This window comes from Anomaloglossus baeobatrachus, chromosome 1 (genome assembly GCF_048569485.1).
Source record: "Anomaloglossus baeobatrachus isolate aAnoBae1 chromosome 1, aAnoBae1.hap1, whole genome shotgun sequence".
In the NCBI taxonomy this organism is placed as follows: domain Eukaryota; kingdom Metazoa; phylum Chordata; class Amphibia; order Anura; family Aromobatidae; genus Anomaloglossus; species Anomaloglossus baeobatrachus.
In genome coordinates, this window is record NC_134353.1 from 552,394,566 (window position 1) to 552,414,044 (window position 19,479).

The 19,479-nt window shown below is 42.6% G+C and overlaps 1 protein-coding gene across 1 annotated transcript in view; it reads right to left on the minus strand.

Annotated features, from left to right (window-relative positions):
- Positions 1-19,479, minus strand: part of MOB3B (MOB kinase activator 3B) — a 125,773-nt gene that overhangs the window by 39,498 nt on the left and 66,796 nt on the right. Inside the window, exon 3 of the mRNA XM_075316901.1 lies at positions 18,313-18,515. Within this exon, the coding sequence (XP_075173016.1) occupies positions 18,313-18,515 (203 nt within the window). The remainder of the gene's footprint in view (positions 1-18,312; positions 18,516-19,479) is intronic.

Here is a 19,479-nt window from a genome sequence, read left to right on the forward strand (position 1 = left end):
ACATAGACGCAGCTGGAGCGAGTACATACTCGTAATTAGTGTAAACATTTTCATTGTATAGAATCCACGGAAATGTTTGTAGAATACATCATGAATTCATGCATTATAAATAATATCGCTCATGGGATCTAAATGTTAAACACACCTACACTTTACATTATCTCTGTGTGAACACTGTGCATTATGTTACGATCGTTATTCAACCATTTCATACACTTCGTCCTCCATAAACACTTGTCTGACATTGTAATGTGCAGCATACATTCTGCAAACAAATAGTTACTTGTTTAATAAGGCCTTATTCAGACATTCCTTTATCCCGTATGTGTTGTATTCATGTCTTTATGGATGGAACAAATACCAATTATAGTCGATGTTGCCATTTAAATGTTTTGCGGACCATGTGTCTGCTATTAATCAGAGTCAAGGATCAAAATGAGCCATAGAGGTATATGTGTCCATGAAAACCAGATAACATATAGATGCCCTCAATATGCGTTCTGTGTGTTATCCATTTTTAACTTTAGAACAAGGAGAGACTGGGCAATTTTATTTTATTTTTTTATGAGAAAATCACTAGTGACAGACACACAATGTACAATGATAAAAATCTCAGTTTTTTCATGCACTGCATCTAATTGGAGCCTAATGTTAAAGGGAACCTGTCACCAGAATTTTCGCCATTAAACTAAAAGAATCCCCTTCTGCAGCTCCTGGGCTGCATTCTATAAAGGTTCATCTTGCTACTGGCCCCCCTTTGAGACCTAAATAACTTCATAAAATATTACCTTTTGCTATGGCTATGAGGTTTGCTGGCCTCGGGGGCGGGCTTTATTTCGTCTGTTATCCCCCGTCCTGCCCGGTGATTTACAATAGAAAGCTGCAACTTTTTTTTTATATACAGTACTGTGCAAAACTTTCAGGTAGGTGTGGGGAAAAAAATGCTACAAAGTAAGAATGTTTTCCACAAAAATGGAAAGTCTAAAAGGATAAAAAGTTTCTCCTTCAAGGTGTTGTTCAAAGGCTAAAGACTTTTCAATCTAAATCCTTACTTATTGAACCCAATTTAAGATAATTTCTAATACAGCTGCATTAAAAATTCCCTATCTTTCCCTGACTACACTATGTAACTATTGATTTTTTTCTCTACTTTCTGTCTGATGACGCTTTGTTTGAGAATCCTAGTGCATACTTAATTTCACTGCTATAGAGTTGTATCCTTCTGTGCAGCGCCTGAACTTGAAATCTTTTTCTTTTTTTTTTTTAAACTTTAGTGTATGTTGGTACACTCAAACAAAGTGTCATGAGAGGGCAGAAGCTGCAGTTACTGACACAGCCCCTGCTCCCACCTTGAAATGAAGCGTCATCAGTGACTCTTGTTTCAAGGGCTGGTCTGGTCCCTGCACAAAAAAAGTGTTAATCGTTTATTTTTATCAATTATCACGGAAAGTGAATGAAAAAAAGAGAATCTAAATCAAATATTTGGTGTGATCACTCTTTGCTTTTAATGCATTCTTCTAGAAACTTGGGCACAGTTTTTGAACGAACGCAGCAGGGAAGCTGTTCCAAACATCTTGGAGAACTGATCACAGATCTTCTATGGATGTAGGCTTGTGTAACTCCTTCTCTTTCCTTAATCCAAGACAGAATCGATGATGTTGAGATCAGGGCTCTATGGGGACAATATCATCACTTCCAGGACTCCTTGTTCTTTATTCTGAAGACAGTTGTTAAAAACATTGGCTGGATGTTTGAGGTAGTCTCCCTGCTGCAGAATATATTTAGAGCCAATAAAACGCCTCCCTTTGGGACTGCATGAAGGAGACTCATTTGCTTGTATTAGCATTGAGGATACCATAAATCTTGACCAAACTCTCAACTCCATTTGCTGAAATGCAGCTCTAAACTTGCAAGTAAGCTCCAACGTGTTTCACTTTTGTTTGCACACAAGTCATTATTGTACTTCTCTCCAACTCTTCAGCAAATAAACTGTCTTCTATTACAGCCAAATATTGCACATTTTGACTCATCAGTTTCCTACATCCCAGTTCCTATGTTTACAAGCATAAGTGAACTGCTTGGTCTTGCTTCCATGATGAATGTATGGCTTTTTAGCCACAATTTTACTAAGGAGACCATATCTGGACAGTGTATGGGTGTAGCTGGTTCCTACTGGTTGCTGCCATATTTGAGCTGATGTCACAGCTGGACATCTGATTTTGAAATTAAGAAAGCATGTTGTATCTCATCTTCTTCACAAACTTTCCTTGTCCGACCACTGTGTCTACAAGCCTCAACATTGCCCTTTTCTGGGTGCTTCTTTAAAAAAAAAATAAAAAAAAAACCCCCAAAAACAAAAAGCTTGAGGAGCACATCTTGAAACCCTAGTTTGTATTGAAATCTTTGCCTGGGAGAGACCTAGCTGATGCAGTATAACTACATTGTGTTTTCTGGTGTGTCCACTTCCCCATAGGACCTGGATCATCTGATCATCATTAGCTTTGTCTGGGAATAACACAAAGACAGATAGATATGATCTGTGGTTACTTTTTCCAAGATGTTTAAAACGATCTTCCTGCGGAGTTCCTTCAAAAACTGTGTGTAAGTGTACCTAGAAGAATTGATGCTGTTTCTAAGGTAGAGAGTTTGATAAAGATTTCTCGTTTGTTCATTCACTTAGTTAATTGCTAAAAATAAACTAATACATCTTCTATTTTTTTGAAGCATTCTTACTTTGCAGCATTTTAGGACACAGTAGTGTATGTTACATAGATTAAACAGAAGATGATTTATTTTCTGGCTCCTTTAGTGTCCCTTGTGAATTGCACAGTGTAACGGATAGTCTTGAAGTGTGTGGGCAGGCATGTGATCCATATATTTTAAATGACCAGAGTGGGCATTGTGATGGTAACATAATGTAAGCAAAGCTTCTCGAATTGTTTCCCACTCACATTTATGGAGGAATAAAGGTTTCATTTTCTCTAGTTCGGCTCTGTGGGCAGTTCTACTGCATTCCCAGCACTGCAGGACTTGTCAGCCATAAAGCTGTACACAAGGGTGGTGGAGACTTACCATTAACCAGCTAAATCCATTGCAGTCTAATGTGCTGTAGATCCAGATTAGGTGGTCTAATATGTACACTTAACCGTTATCGCGATATACTGAAAATATCAGTTCTAAACAGTATGCAGACCAGACGTAATCATTTAGCGTAAATGGGGTCTTTTCTATATATTACATTACAGTGCTGTTTGTACATATAGCTATATACAGTGGAATCTCGGTTTGCAAGTAACTTGGTGTATTTCGCTATACGAGCAAAGCTTGCTGTAAATTTGTAACTCGATTTACAAGCAAGCTTTGTTGTACGAGTAAAATACCACACACGCTTCCGGTTCCATACGAACAAACACACACAAAACACGCATATTATGCTCACATATCCTCCGTTCCCTCGCTGGCCTCATACCTGGTTCTTGTAGTGCGCCAGTATGTGGATCCGGTAACCAGCGCTGGACAGGAGCTGCCGCAGTACTTCCCAATGGCAGCACGCTGACCAATCAGAGCAACTGACGTCAGTGCCCTGGCCAATCAGAGGCAAGCGGCTCATGCCTTTGACGTCAGCACGCTGACCAATCACAGAGGCAAGCGGCTCATGGCAATTGAAGGCCTTACAGTGCAGCCCTTGCATCGACCGCCATGGTTACCAGCGGATTGCAAGAACCAGGCCGGCGAGGGAATGGAGAAGAATAGTGAGCATAATGTGCGTGTGTGCGCACTTGTGTGTGCTTGTGCATGTGTGTGCGTTTGTGGAATGGCACAATAGGGGACCATGATGGCACATGCTACAAGTTGTAGAACGGATTGTCTGCATTCCAATGATTTCCTATGGGAAATTTTGCTTTGCTAGACGAGTAAATTGGTTTACGAGCACACTCACAGCACAGTTTGTTCTCGTAAACCAAGGTTCCACTGTATTATGTTATGTACACTTGCAAACAGTGTTATTTACACATTCTCTAAAGGCCAACCCTAAACGGTAACGCAAGTTCTCGCCAACGATTGAGTCTGGACATCATCCTGCCAAGATGAGATAATTTTGATCTTAATTAGCAGATCTTGTTTGAACACTTAGGTGCAGACACCAGCAGTGAAATGGTTTTCATGGTATTTTGAATGGCACCACACCATGTTGATACAGCCTTCGCTAATTCCTGGATCTTATGGCATGACATAACATTAGTTCCCAAGTTTAACTTTTGCATTTCTCCGACTGTGCTCAAACATCACACTTGAATAAAAGAATTCCCCAGACACACATCCACGTGCCGTCATCTGCTGGCCACCGATGAACCAATCTGCGCAGAAGGGATTTCTGATGCAGTGCCGCAGCATATGTTGTTTGTTTCCTCCTATTTATTTTAACACAGCAAATTACTGACCCGCACCATAAAAAAGCCACGGCTATTTTGTAAGGCTTCACACAACACAGTTACTCGAAAGCCCAATAACATTTAGTATCCTTTATTTCAAACTCAATGACTCTGAAAGGAAACCAGCTGTGGGGAAAAACCGGTCCGCCACGCCTGCCCTAGACATACAGCTGGTTAGTCATTACAGCTCCAGATGTGAAACATAAACTGTAATTATCCCAATGACTAACCAGCATTTGTACACTAAATATAAGCCTTGTTCATCTGTTCGAAGGCTGTAGTTAAACATTGCATGTGTATTATACTGGTTAGGCTGCTAGCGACATGCAAAATTAAGAGTTACCATGCAGATGATGAAAAAGATTTAGCGAGTGTTCTGATCACACCGCACAGAGTGATTCTCATGCTTGATCTTCCAACAGGCCATATGAAGGGCTGTATACATAGAGCTCAATGTATGGAGAGGCTCCAGAGTAACCCCAGGATGGAAACACGCCATGTACAAAGAAGTATCATGTGCAGAAATGGTATACTATATATGGTACATTACACAGAAAATTGATAAAACAATCAAGAGAAAATCCTGAGTATTTATACAGACATTTTCATGCTGTTGGGGAATAGGATTAAGCTTTTTACATACAACACCATGTATGAGCAGAAGTTGAATGCAGGGAAACTAAATATATGTACTTTTTATTTTTTTCTTTAATTGTTTTATTTTCAATGTGGCAAAAAGGGATGTATCACTCATGGCTACAGATGCTAAAGCAGCGAGTAGGATTGGATCCACTGGACCACAGGTGGACACTGGCTTACCCTTTAGTGGGAGGGGCTTGTTAAAGCGCCCACCGCAAGGCAGACGCCAGGTGCCTTAAGTACCCAGTGCCTGTTAGTGATAGGAAATGATGCGCTGGCCCTTTAAGAGAAAGGCAGCGGTGTATAAGCACGCCATAGCAGAACACCCGGGGGACCTGTGTGGCGTGCACAGACCCCGGGAGGACCACAGGAAAGCCTGGTAACAAGGTGCGGGCTGGCTGCGGTGGTGAATGAGTGGTGGTCCCTTCAGGGAGAGGTGTGAAGGACACAGTGCTATAGGGGGTGACTAGCTTATGTTTTTTTTTATTTCATATTTTTTAAAAATTTATAATTTTTACTGTTTTTACAAGTATCCCTTAGGGGACCTGAAGCTGCGATCATCCAATCACCTGAGCTGTACAGAGCAGTGCATCAGCACCACTGCATATAGCATAAATGCTATGTTCCTATGAATGTTGACGCTCAGTTGGTGTTCACAGGAACTACGTCATGACAATGACGGGTCATCAGCTCACCCCTGGTTATCATGGCAACCCATCGGCACTGCGCGATGATGTCAAGGGTGCACCGTTAGGAGCGGAGAATGGAGCGCTCCTAGTTGACATGTACTAGATCCTGCCATCAGAGACAGTAGGATTAATGCGATTCATCTGAGAGTCACATGTCGGCTCATCAGATCAGCCGACACGTACAGATAAAGATGCAGGCTTGGCATGTGAGCCCACATCAAACCAAGGGAGACGACCCATGACGGACATATTATGTCATGGGTTGTTAAAGGCATTTACACTGCAAGATAATCATGAACAGGTGTTGTTAAAAATGCTAGTTATAGGCTTAATATGCCATGCAAACAGACTGAGGATCACCCAATGAATGAGCTAAACACTCATCAGTGAAATGATCTTTCGTGCAGCATAAAAGATAATCGTTCTTGGTGGTACATGGTCCTGTGTAAATAGGACTCGCACTGCTGAGAACCAAGGCAGCCTATGTGCATTTCAGCAATCTAGTAAAGATTGATGTACGCATTATTTAACTTGGTCTGCCTATTTTAACAGGCACTTAAACAACCGCCAATGGGTAAAAGTTTACTGGTTGGCGGTTGTATCGTGGCGCCGGTCTGTCCATGTAAACAGACCTTTAGGTAGATGACTTAAGGGGGCTTTACACACTGCGATATCAGTAATGATATATTGTCGGGGTCACGTTGGTAGTGAAGCACATCCGGATAGTTACCGACATCCCAGCGTGTGACACAAGTGAGTGATGATCAACGAGCACAAAAACGTTGCTTGTTGACACGTCGCTCATTTCCTTAATATCGTTGCTGCTGCCGGTACGATGTTGTTCGTCGGTCCTGCGACAACACACATCGCTATATGTGACACCGCAGGAACGTCGAACATCTCCTTACCTGCCTTCACCAGCAAGGCGGAAGGAAGGAGGTGGGCGGGATGTTACGTCACGCTCATCTACGCCCCTCCGCTTCTATTGGCCGGCCGCTTAGTGACATCGCTGTGACGCCAAACGCACCCCCCCTTGAAGGAGGGATTGTTCGGCTGTCACAGCGACGTCGCTGCACAGGTATGTGCGTGTGATGCTGCCGTAGCGATAATGTTCGCTACGGCAGCGATCACCAATTGTCGCACGAACGACGGGGGTGGGTGCTATCGCGCTCGACATCGCTAGCGATGTCGCAGCGTGTAAAGCACCCTTTAGTTCTAGTGTGTCAGTCAATATGACCAATGTTTTTAATACTGCGCTATAAGAAAACCCACAGTGCAGTCCAGTGCAATAGAGCAATATGCCTGCACTGGAAAAAAAACTGCGGAGGGTACAGCACCAAAAATTGTCTGCTCAGTTATGGTAGAACTGCTACTAGCATGCCCACTTTCCAGTCTGTAAGTAGTGCAGGTTTGGGGAGGGATAAATAGGTTGTTTCCAATCGCTACCACTCCAGAATGATTTACTTGGCAGGCAATGTGTTTCGGAATCCATTGATATCAGACCCAAACTGATCAATTATACTTACCTGCTTGAGGATTCTCAACATTATTATGGAGTAGGAAGTCAACCTCATATTGCACCTGCAGCACCATATTTTGTGTCACATAAAATCAAAGATGAAAATGGGTCGGTAGAAGATGCTAAATCACTAATAGGCTGCAATTATAGCAATAGAGGGTATTATTATGGAAGCTCTAGGGGTTATTCATTGAAAGAGAACAGCAGTAATTTCTGGGTTCTTTACTAATGATATGGCACACCACAGAACTACGGTGCCACGTATGTAAGGAACACTTACAAATAAATGCTTTGGTAACAAATACATTTTATATTGGTATCCATTTAGTTATGTTGTGTCCTTTGCCCCTGGTATCCGAAAGGAAAATGAAAATGAAAGCAGATACCATTTTAGTTCATATCAACCCCATCTGTAGCAAATAATTAGTAATAAGAACTGAGGATTTTCCTTGTCTTTACCGGCACAATAAGCTAACAGCGTGTCCCTCTGTGCACATTGTGTCATCTTTCCCGACATTTCCAATATTGTACTCCAGTCCCTGCTCTAGACAGAACAGTTTACCGAGGGATGACCTGCATCGTGAGAGCGGTGTGTAACACTACCTGCGCACACAGCTGCTGGTGGGAAGACACCGCCACACCGATGACTGGAGGCACCGGGGACTGAGCTGCTCATTAATAATTACGTACTACTCAGCTCCGACTGATGAAGCTCTCACCTGTCACATTGCAGCCTCAGGAGGAGCCTTGTTCACATTCTAAGGTCTCAAACAAGGATTTTACACAAATCCTTTCATGTCAGGAAACACAGTTCTAAAGGTGTCCATCATACAATATTTATTTGGGTTTCTGCATTTCTTATTATAAGAAATCCTTCCGAAAGAAATCTAAGAAGCAGTAATGAAACTTCTCAGTGTGTTGGAAATCGATAACGCCCAGAAGTCCCCTTCCTGGAAAGGCCCGATTAACGCTGTCGTTAGACCTGATAGATCATATTGATGATGATTTGATTGTAATGTGTCTGCGTGCTCGGACCGTACAGTAATAACTGCATGGAAAATAGAAGTGCCTAATGCAGCATATCTGTTCTAATTTCCCCTGTGTGTATGGCATCCTCAATTAAAGCTGCGAGAAATCTTTGGAGACCATGGATTTGTGGATCCATTCATGTAGTGAGGCAATTAGCAAACCAAAAAATCAAACTAAGTAGACTCTATTAACCACAGACTGATGGCTACAGTATAAAGATACATGTGGAAAACGGGATAGATAGCGCAGATAGGGTTTTGCCCACATAAAATTAGAGTTAAAAACAATCAGAGGCTCACCTCAGAGTTGTGAGAGTCCCAACCCGTATAATGGCATGAAAAAACGACTGCAGCAGACCCAAGTGGAATCAGGCGGAAGGGGTTAAAAATACGCACTGACGTTGAAGGACTAAGCTGAAAGATAAGAGTGATTTGTCTATGAGTTTCAGAGCCAGAGAGCTTCTTCCTCAGGACTAATCAAAAGTAATGTAATTTTTCCTGAAGAAGGAGCTCTTTGGCTTTGAAACGCATATAATAATAAATAATTCTTCTCTTCATCCTGGTCTCAAATGGCAGAGTGGATTTTTTAACCCTTCTTCCTCCCTAAACTTGCTGAGTACAAAGATATACACAGACTTGTTTCTGTATGATATCTGCATGTAAGTATATACTGTACATGCGACGTTCATACAACTGTCCTGCCTCAGTATATTTTACAATAGAACTGCAAATTCTATTAGTACCCCCGGGGTGAAACGTGATATGTAATTTGCTATACAGCACCCGCCATTCATTGGTTTTCAGTGGTAACCTGTCCACTGTCACTTGGCTTAATATGCCTTTCATGGTCGGCACGTCTCGGCACCATGGGACCTAAATACATCATTCTCTTTTTGTCTTCTCCTCCTTGCCTCAGGCATATGTGCTGTAAAGAATCATCTTAAACATCATATGTACTGGTGCCAATCTACAGATCCACTTCAAAATCCAAGTAAAAAAAACCTATCATTTTGGAACCGTTCTACATTAGAAAAAAAATCCTTTAAATACACAAACTACTTCCAGAGCCCCGTATATCATAGATGTTCAGCAATCCGCGTTCTACTCTGCGGTGATGTTCTGAAATGTCACTGCATGTTAGAGCAGATGCACGCAATCGAGACTTTGTGGAGTGGGAAGCAAAGCCCACACTGCTTCTTACCGTCTCTGCCTTCTCCATCGCTTATACATAGTGCTGTGTATACAATAATAGGAAACGCTAAAGAGTGTTCCTACTCCAAATCAAGAGCTCCATTTGATCCCTGGATGTAGGCGATACGCCCAGCTCCTGGGCCAAGGGGTACTCGTTACTGGGCCGGACTAGTCCGGTGATGTCGCGGTCCGGTAAGGGTGTGGAGTCTGAGTCGTGGAGTCGGAGCTCATTTTGGTGGAGTCGGAGTCTGAGTCGGTATAAAATGCACCGACTCTGACTCCTAAAATATATAATAAATTGGGGACAGTAGTGCAATGCAGAGTGTGATGAACATTTTTTCATAGGAATTTGGGATACTTATGAAATGTCCTATAAATGTTTGTTCTATTCCTGATCTAAGGCTACATTCACACACAGCGTTTTTGCTGCGTTTTTTGAGGATACGTTTTTCAGCTGCAAAAGCAGATCAGCTTTTTAAAAAACCGCATCACCTGAAAAGGTTTTTGAGCTCATAGATAATGATTTCAATAGCAAAAGCAGATTAGAAAAACGCCACAAACTGACATGCTCATTCTTTGTGAGGATCCTCACAAAACGCTGTGTTTGAATGTCCTATCTTGAAACCCATTACCTTTGCTGGATGCCCAGAGTCACTGCATTTCACTGAATTATTTTGCCATCAATGTTCGATATGTTTGACAAGAAAGAAATTGTTAGTAAGACACTGTCAGTAAAAGATAGTAAAGCTCATCACATCAGCCAGTTTCTCCAGGCCTTAGTGGAAAAAGTTCTGCAAGACTACGAACTCAAAAAAAGAACAGGTTCTTGCCATTGTAACGGACAATGCTTCAAACATAAGTACAATTAAACTGATGAATGAGAGTAAAGAAAAACAGCTAGAAGAAAATTTAGGATTTAGTATGTGTGAGATGGAAGGCTACAGTGCTGCTCATGTAACTGAGGAACAAACAGATATTACAGCAGAAGGACAGCAAAATGATACTTTAGGATTAGATGATTTTGTTGAAGCTGCTTCAAAACACTTTCATATTCATCACATGCGCTGTGTTGTGCATACGGTGCAGCTGGCAATAATAGATAAGCGGGGTTTACACGCTGCAACATCGCTAGCTTTGGCTAGCGATGTCAAGCGCAATAGCACACGCCCCGTCGTATGTGCGATATTATGTGATCGCTGCCGTAGCGATTATCACTACGGCAGCATCACACGCACATACCTGCTCTGCAACGCCGCTCTGGCCAGCGAACCGCCTCTTTTCTAAGGGGGCGGTTCGTGCGGCGTCACAGCGACGTCAGACGGCAGGCATCCAATAGAAACGGATGGGCGGAGATGAGCGGGACGTAACATCCCGCCCACCTCCTTCCTTCCGCATTGCCAGTGGAGGCAGGTAAGGAGATGTTCGTCGCTCCTGCGGTGTCACACACAGCGATGTGTGGTGCCGCAGGAACGGGGAACATCATCGCTAAAAAAAACAACTGATTTTTTGTTTCAGGACGACCTCTCCACGGCAAACGATTTTGACCGCTTTTGCGATCGTTTAAAGTCGCTCATAAGTGTCACACACTGCGATATCGTTAACAATGCCGGATGTGCGTCACAAACAACGTGACCCCGATGATAATTCATTAACGATATCGTAGTGTGTAAACCCCGCTATAGTCTGCAAGAGGGACCCCAGTTTCACACATCCATCTTTTTGCCGGTTTGGCGGATGCGGCGCACTCCAGTACAGTGTATACAGTACAGTGGCAGCGCGACAAATGACGGTCACATGCTGACCGGAGCATGTGACCTGGAAGTTGTGGCGCTGCCACTGTACTGTATCGTACTGTACTGGCGTGCGCCACATCCGCCAAACCGGCGAAAAGCCGGATGTGTGAAACTGGGCAGACATGCTGGAAATCTGATTGGAAAAGTGAGGAAGTTGGTTATTGCCACTAGAACCCCTAAAATTGATTCCATCTTGAAGAGACGTGCTGGGAAAGGGGCAATTGTTGATCAAGCCACTCGGTGAGGCAGCACTTATTTAATCACTGAGCGATTGCGTGAACTAAAATCGTTTCTTATAGATATGGTGAACCATCAAGTAACCTTAAATGAAGGTCAATAGACACAGGTGGCTGAATTGAAGGAATTGCTTAATCACCTATTTACCAAGACTAAAAAATTACAAGCTGAGGATTTAACTCCTGGCATTTTCATAAGGGAGTGGAAGAACTTGCTATTTTGCCTGACCCAAAGAGGAGGTTTAATCGCAGATGGCATTTCTGCTTCAGTGAAACGGAGAGAGACACAGCTATTGGAAAATAAAATTCTTCTGGCAGCTGTTTATGTGGACCCAAGTCATCATATACTGCTTGATGATCAACAGCTTACTAAAGGAAAAGAAGCTTTGAGTGAGATAGCAGTTAGGACGAGCAGCTACAGGACTGCCAGGCGCAAGATGACTTGGGGCCTGACAGTGCTACTGCTGTCATATCTTCATCCTCATCAGATGAGGAGTTTAACTTTGACAAGTATTTGGATGACATGGAGCATCAAAGTGTTGCCGCAAGGAAAAAGATTTCACTCCATCTCCTATAGCAGCAGATGGACCAGATTTCAGCAAAATTTTTCACTTGCTCTCAAAGATATAGAAAAATTCAACCGTTTATCAAAACTGACTGTGCATGAGTCAATTGCTTTATACCCGGAAATTGTTAGAGATGTTGCCCATGTGGTTACGGCTTTGCCTCCAACCCAAGTTAGTGTAGAGGTGTTGTTCTCTAGCCTTAAAATTATTAGGCTCTGTGCGCACTGGGAAATGGAATTTTCTTGAGAAAATTCCGCATGTCCTCAAAGATTACCGCACCCGCGGTAAAAAACCGCGGGAAACCGCATGCGGTTTGCCGCGGTTTGCTGCGGTTTTACCGCGGTATTGTTCGCGGTATTGCCGCGGTTTTGCCGCGTGCGGGTTGGGATGTGCTTTATTGCATTCAATGCAATAAAGCACATTGAAGAAAAAAAAAAAAAATACATTTAATTCTAATAGTAGATAGACAGAAGAATAGATAGAGGGATAGATAGATAGACGGATGGATAGAGGGATAGATAGAGGACAGATCGCTGCATTTCCCACGGTCGGCAGGGAGTTCACATTACCGGCCGTGGGAAATGACCGGTAATTACCTCTGCTGTCTGCTGCATTCAGCCTGTGTCTGTGACAGTCGCGGCTGGATGTCAGCAGTGCAGGACGCCGGAGTCGGAGCTGTGGATTACGTCGGAGCTTTGGTACGGGAGGGGTTAATAAAATGGTGAACGAGGCTTGTTTGTTTTATTTAAAATAAAGGATTTTTCGGTGTCTGTGTTTTTTCACTTTACTTACGGGTTGATCATGTCAGCTGTCACATAGACGCTGCCATGATCAAGCCTGGGGTTAATAGCGGTGGTCCCCCACCGCCATTAACCCTTGTATTACCTTGCCACCACTGCTACACGGTGGCAAAAAGAGCCGAGGACACGCCGGTATTGTCGCATAATGCATGCGACAGTGCCGGGGCAGCTGCGGCTGATATTCTCGGCTGCCGGAGGGGGAGTGAGGCGGGGGACATTACCCCTGCCCCTCTCCCTCCCCAGCCTGAGAATACCGGGCCGCCGCTGTGTGCTTACCTCGGCTGGAAGGTGAATATGCAGCAGAGCCCACGTTCTTTTTTTTCTATATTTCCGTTTTCTTTCTATGTGTGTTCTATGTCTGTGATGTGTTCTGTGTGTGTGATGTGTGTGTGTTTACTCTCTGCACGGCTTCCTCTTCCTGTAATGACATCACTTCCCTGCAAAACCGCAGACAAGCGATGTACATTACCGGAGGTAAACCGCGAAATACCGCAGGGAATAACGCAGGAAAACGCAGTGAACCGCACAGAATTTGCTGCCTGCGTTATTCCCTGCGGGATTTCATGATTAACATTGGAGTCAATGGAGTGAAATCCCGCAGCGATGTGCGGAAAAGAAGTGACATGCACTTGTTTTTGCTGCGGGATTCCCGCAGCAAAACATGCAGCTGTCAAATTCCGCCCAGTGCGCACAGGATTTTTTTTCTCCATAGGATTTGCTGGTGATTCACTGCAGAGATGTTATGAACATTTTCTGCAGCGAAACATGCAGCAAAACCGCAGGAAATCCGCAGCAAAATCCGGTAAGTGCGCACATAGCCTTAGGTCACATTTGAGGTCATCTGCGAAGGAGGATCTGATGGAGGCAATTCTATTTCTTACAAGAAATTCATAGACTGCACAAATGTTATTTAGTATGTTTTTGTTGAAAAGTTTTTTGCCACTTATAGTGTATTACATAGTGTTATATATATATATTATAGTGTTATATATAACACTCTGTAATATATATAACACTATGTAATACACTATGTAAGTGGCAAAAAACAGTTTTCAACAAAAACATACTAAATAATAACATTTAGTATAATGCTTATATTTAAGTGAAAAATGTATTGTAGTACAATGTGAACAGCAGACAATTAATTTTATGATACAATAATCAAGATATTTAGATAGAACATTATGTATATATATATATATATATATATATATACATATATATACATATACATATATACATATACATACATATACATATATACATACATACATACATACATATATATATATATACCGTATTTTTCGGACCATAAGACACACTTTTTTCCCCCCAAATGTTGGGGGAAAGTTGGGGGTGCGTCTTATGGTCTGACTATAGGGCTGCGGCCGGGAATGAGGGTGCTGCGGTGGAGCGGGTCATCGGGGGCACGAGCAGGCAGCAGCAGCGCCTGCCGTGACCACGTGGGCCCGCTCATTACATATGCACGCCCATCCTCCCGACCATTTCTCAGCGCAGAAGCCGGCGCTACAGGTGGGCGGGAGGACGAGCGGGGACGCGCACATAGTAAAGAGCCGGTCCGCATGATCACCCCTGGCAATTACAGCCTGGAGTGATCATGTGCGGCTGTATTCACTGGCCCCCGCGCGTCATCATCAGCGCGGGGGGGCAGTGAATCAGTACACTCACCCGTCCCCCGTGTCTGGAGCCGTCCCCCTGCAGCACGCGATGTCTTACTGTCTGTGCCGGTCAGCTGATCTGTGTTGATCAACTGATCGGCACAGACAGGAAGACATCGCGTGCTGCAGGGGAACGGCTCCAACAGGGGAACAGGATGGGGGGTATATGAACAGGATGGGGGGTATATGAACAGGATGGGGGGCATATGAACAGGATGGGGGGTATATGAACAGGATGGATGGGGGTATATGAACAGGATGGATGGGGGTATATGAACAGGATGGATGGGGGTATATGAACAGGATGGGGGTATATGAACAGGATGGGAGTATATGAACAGGATGGGAGTATATGAGCAGGATGGATGGGGGAATATTTCAATAGAATGGGGGTATATGAACAGGATGGGGGAATATGAGCAGGATAGGGGTATATGAGCAGGATGGGGGTATATGAGCAGGATGGGGGTATATGAGCAGGATGGGGGTATATGAGCAGGATCATATACAAGGCAGGAGGATCATTACCAGGATGGGGTACCTTAGTAGAGAATTTGGGGACATTATCCCCATAACAGTGTCAGCAGCAGATCCTCGCCCCATAACAGTGTGTCATGACCACATTTTTTTGCTTAAAGCTTTATTTTCCTATTGTCCTCCTGTAAAATCAGGGTGCGTCTTATAGTCCGGTGCGTCTTATAGTCCGAAAAATACGGTATATATATTTTATACATGCATACACAAGATATATATGTAATCTACTGTGTATTACATATTGTATAACATATTTACAATTTATTACAGTTTTGTGTTCTAAAGTTGTATTCCACTAACTATATTTTATGTTCTATCTAAATATCTTGAATATTGTATCATAAAAATGATTAAATGTCTGATATTCACATTGTACTACAATACATTTTTCACTTAAATATAAGCAATACATGTCGGAGTCAAGAGTCGGTGCAAGGGAAATTGAGGAGTCAGAGTCGAAGGTTTGGCTTACCGACTCCACAGCCCTGGGTCCGGTTCCGCGACCCTGGCGGTGTCTTTCAATAATAAAGGGATGAGGATTATGATGATGGGAGTTGTAGTTAAAAGAAAAGGTTCGTGACACCACCTGTGGTACTGCGGCTATGTTGGCCGCCGCTGCGCTGTGTAATCCCCGGGGCAGATGATTATGGCACAGCTGAGGTGACATTGCTCCCCACAAGTGGAGCAGGACCCCGGGACAACCGTTGGAGAGTCTATTTTTGGGCAACTGGTGAGCTTCAGTGTGCAGGGCCAAGAATGTGGACAATAACGGAAAAGGACTGCAGTTTTGTTACCTTTCACTTTACTTGGTAACCGGTGAGGAAGTCCTGGGAGACTGGTACAGGTGGTGATGATGGTGATCCGAATAGCTTGGAAGCAGTCGGAGAAGCATCCCTGGCCAGGTGGGTGTGAGGCCTACCCACTACGCTCTTTCCTGGTTTTCAGGGCCACGCTGCGTTAGCTAGGCTGAGGCCCTCTCCTCTGTCTCTTGTGGTAATTCTCTCACCCATATGGCAGGCTGCACGGGCCGTTGCAGGTACCGCTTTGCTGACAGCGGATTCCGTTCCCTAATCTGCGGCTTTGCCTTCAGGTGGTCTGTTGGGGCCAAGAGACTTGTTATCCTCCTGCCCTCCAGATTTAGCTACCGAGACTCGAGTACCCAAGCAGCCACGGATTCCAGTGTCCGGTTTCTAGCGTGCCCTTCTGGTAGTGAGCCAGCTTAGCGCCACTCCCCAGAGTCTTCCTCCTTTTTGCCTCTTTGTCAGACTCTGTTCCCCTAGGCCGAGCTTCTCTCAGGTTTTGTGGGTCAGAATTTTTCTTTTCCCTTTTTGTTAAATGTGAACAGACAAGTATTTCCTATTTTCCCACCAATATCCCCTGATGTAAAAAAAAAAACAAAACAAAAAAAAAACCAAAACATGGAGAGTATGAAAATAATGTAAAAAGTATCACATGGACAGCCCCTCCTTAATATGCTATATTCCTCTGTAAAATAACAGCCTATGCTCATCCCCACTGCTGGTTTCACTCCAGCAACGAAAACAGTGAAAAATTAGTAGAAAGGTGAGTCTCAGTAAAAACAATTAAAAGTCAAAACAATTAAAATTATTATAAAATAATAATAGTTGGTTAATAGGTTATTCCCTGATTAAGGGTGCATTGCGCCAGAAACGCGTAGACTAATTTATACCAACATTATGGACTTTTAATTAACAAATAAGGTATGTTTTTACTGAGACTCGCCTTTTCACAAATTTTTTATTGTCAATACCCACGGTCCGGGTTAATTGGCTGGAGATCATTTGGCATACTTTGGAGAGTGCGGTCTCATCCCTTTCATGGACTGTATATGGAATTCTTTATCTAACCGGATGTGCACCTCTGAGCCGGGATCACGGAGTGCCTGAGCTAATTCCCACAGTTGTGTGACACCCTCTCAAGGTAACGCTTGGTGGTGCGGGACTTTTTTCTTCCTTTTTTTGTGCTGCATTGGAGTTTCACCTAATGTGCACCTGGTTGGCAAGAAAGAAACTCACGGGGAGGGTTTTTTTTTTTTTTTAAAAATTCTCGATGAAAACACTGGCTCTCCCTGGGATCATGTAACGTTAGTATGCTATGCAAGCCCTACAGCAAATCAGCAGCTGCTTCACTCTCGATTCCTTTGGACAAAAGTTACACTAAGAAGACACAAGGGCTGTTACCGATTTCCTCTGAATGTCAGTTACGTCCTAAGAAAGAGAGAGTTAAGGGTCCTGCTGAAGGCTACCATCTTCATCATTCTTTGAAGCTCAGGTTGTGGCTGAGCTTCAGAGGCAAAATCTAATCTAAAAATAAGCAGATTTGGTATTGTTTAGACCATAAAAAGCTCATCAAAATCTAAAACTAAATTTACCCATAAGATAAATGCTGTGACGAAAAAAATCAAAAAAACAAAACCAGACGCCAGAATAGTGGGGGTTTTTTTCAGTTGCCGCACCTTCTTTATAAATGCAGTAAAAAGTGATCAAATTGTTGCATATACTCCAAAATAGTATCAATAACAGATCAGCTTACAAAAACCATGTCCACCAATGGCAGGGAAGGGGGGATAAAATGTTTATGGGTTTCAACAGTGACAACCCTACAACTCTTCTCACAAAAAATGAGCCCTCGTATCGATATATAAGGGGACAAATAAAAAAAAAACAAAAAAAACAAAAAAAAAAGGCTCCTGGAACATGGGGAGTGAAAAAGAAAGGGCAAAACCAAAAAATGGTCAGGATTAATAACTGAAATCTTATGCTTTTTCTTGACAAAAAAAAATCTTTACCCAAATATGCTAATGAGGTGCTCAGTCACCCTTGGTCAATTGGTCAATTTAGTCCATCTTCCACACTTGTTATACATCCCTTAATTGAATCTACCTTGATTGCTAGCGCTGGCTTTACAGTAAGTGGTGCCTCCAGTGAAGGCATGGCCATGTCCTGACAGTTGGAGTGCTGGCGCATGCGCTGGACGGAACACAGACACTAGGAATAACACATTTTGTGCTGACACTCATTTCTCACAGGGCACAGAGGCCTTTTTCCCTGACAAAGTTTACACACATTCTGTGAATATGGAGCTTCTTCATTGCTTCTAGGAGGTAGCGCCTCACATAAAGCACCTCACACATGCCAGAAAATCAATGAGATGGATTTAGGAGAAAAGTTGTATGACAGCTTACCAGTGGCTCTAGCTCCTTCCGATCTACGAGGTTCAGTTCTGTTACAAAGTAGTAAAAGTGCTTGTAGCAGGTATTAACATGCGCTTCTGCTCCCATGAGTAGGATACGGTCAAAGTGATGAATGTACACATGGACAAACACACGGAATAGTCTGCACAAGATTTTCTTGCAGATCTGGAGGAAGTTCTTTGGGAAAGGGACTCCTAAAGAAGAAAAAAACAGAGTGCATGGTCGATGGGATCAATTTGTCAAATTATCACATGAATATTAGTGCTCAAATATATTTATGGAATAGATCACAAAATAGTATATATAGCCTTTTACTCTAAATATTAGGAAAGAGAAAACAACCTAAAGGGAAGTGATCATTGCAAAATGACCTTTTGTTTAAATCAGGGTTGTTTTTATTAAGTGTTGACAATATTTTTTTTTCTTTTCATATCATGGTCTTGATTAAGAACAAACTTATTAATCTTGTAATTTTCAGTGACCACTGGGGCTTTTTTTAGACCCATACTTCATACCTTTCAGGGAGAGTTTTCAGCAAGGCTCCATATTATCAGCAGAGGCTGACTGCCTCTATACACATCTGATAACACAGGATTCAACAATCACGATATGCAATGTCAAGTTGTCCCTGCCCCCCTACCTCCACAATGACCTTTGCACACGCTCATTAGACAAAAAGATAGGGTCGGGATCTAAGCATTATGGCAATGTTCATGTGTTGTTTCGGGAATATAAAAGGACATTTGAGTCCAAAAAAGCCCTGGTGGCCAGTGTGGGAATAGGAAGAGATTAATATATTATATATATATATATATATACACACACACACACACACACCGGTATATATATATATATATATATATATATATATATATATATACACACATATATATATACACACACACACAGGTATATATATATATATATATATATATATATATATATATATATATATATATATATATATATATATATATATATACATACATACACACACACACACATATATATTATATATACATACATATATATATATATATATATTTTTATATTTTTTTTTTTTTAAAAGATTGTGACGTGTAAAAGAAAAACATTAACCTCCCCTCACCCCAAACAAAGGGGGAAAATGTAACACAAATACAGTATTTAAACAATAGG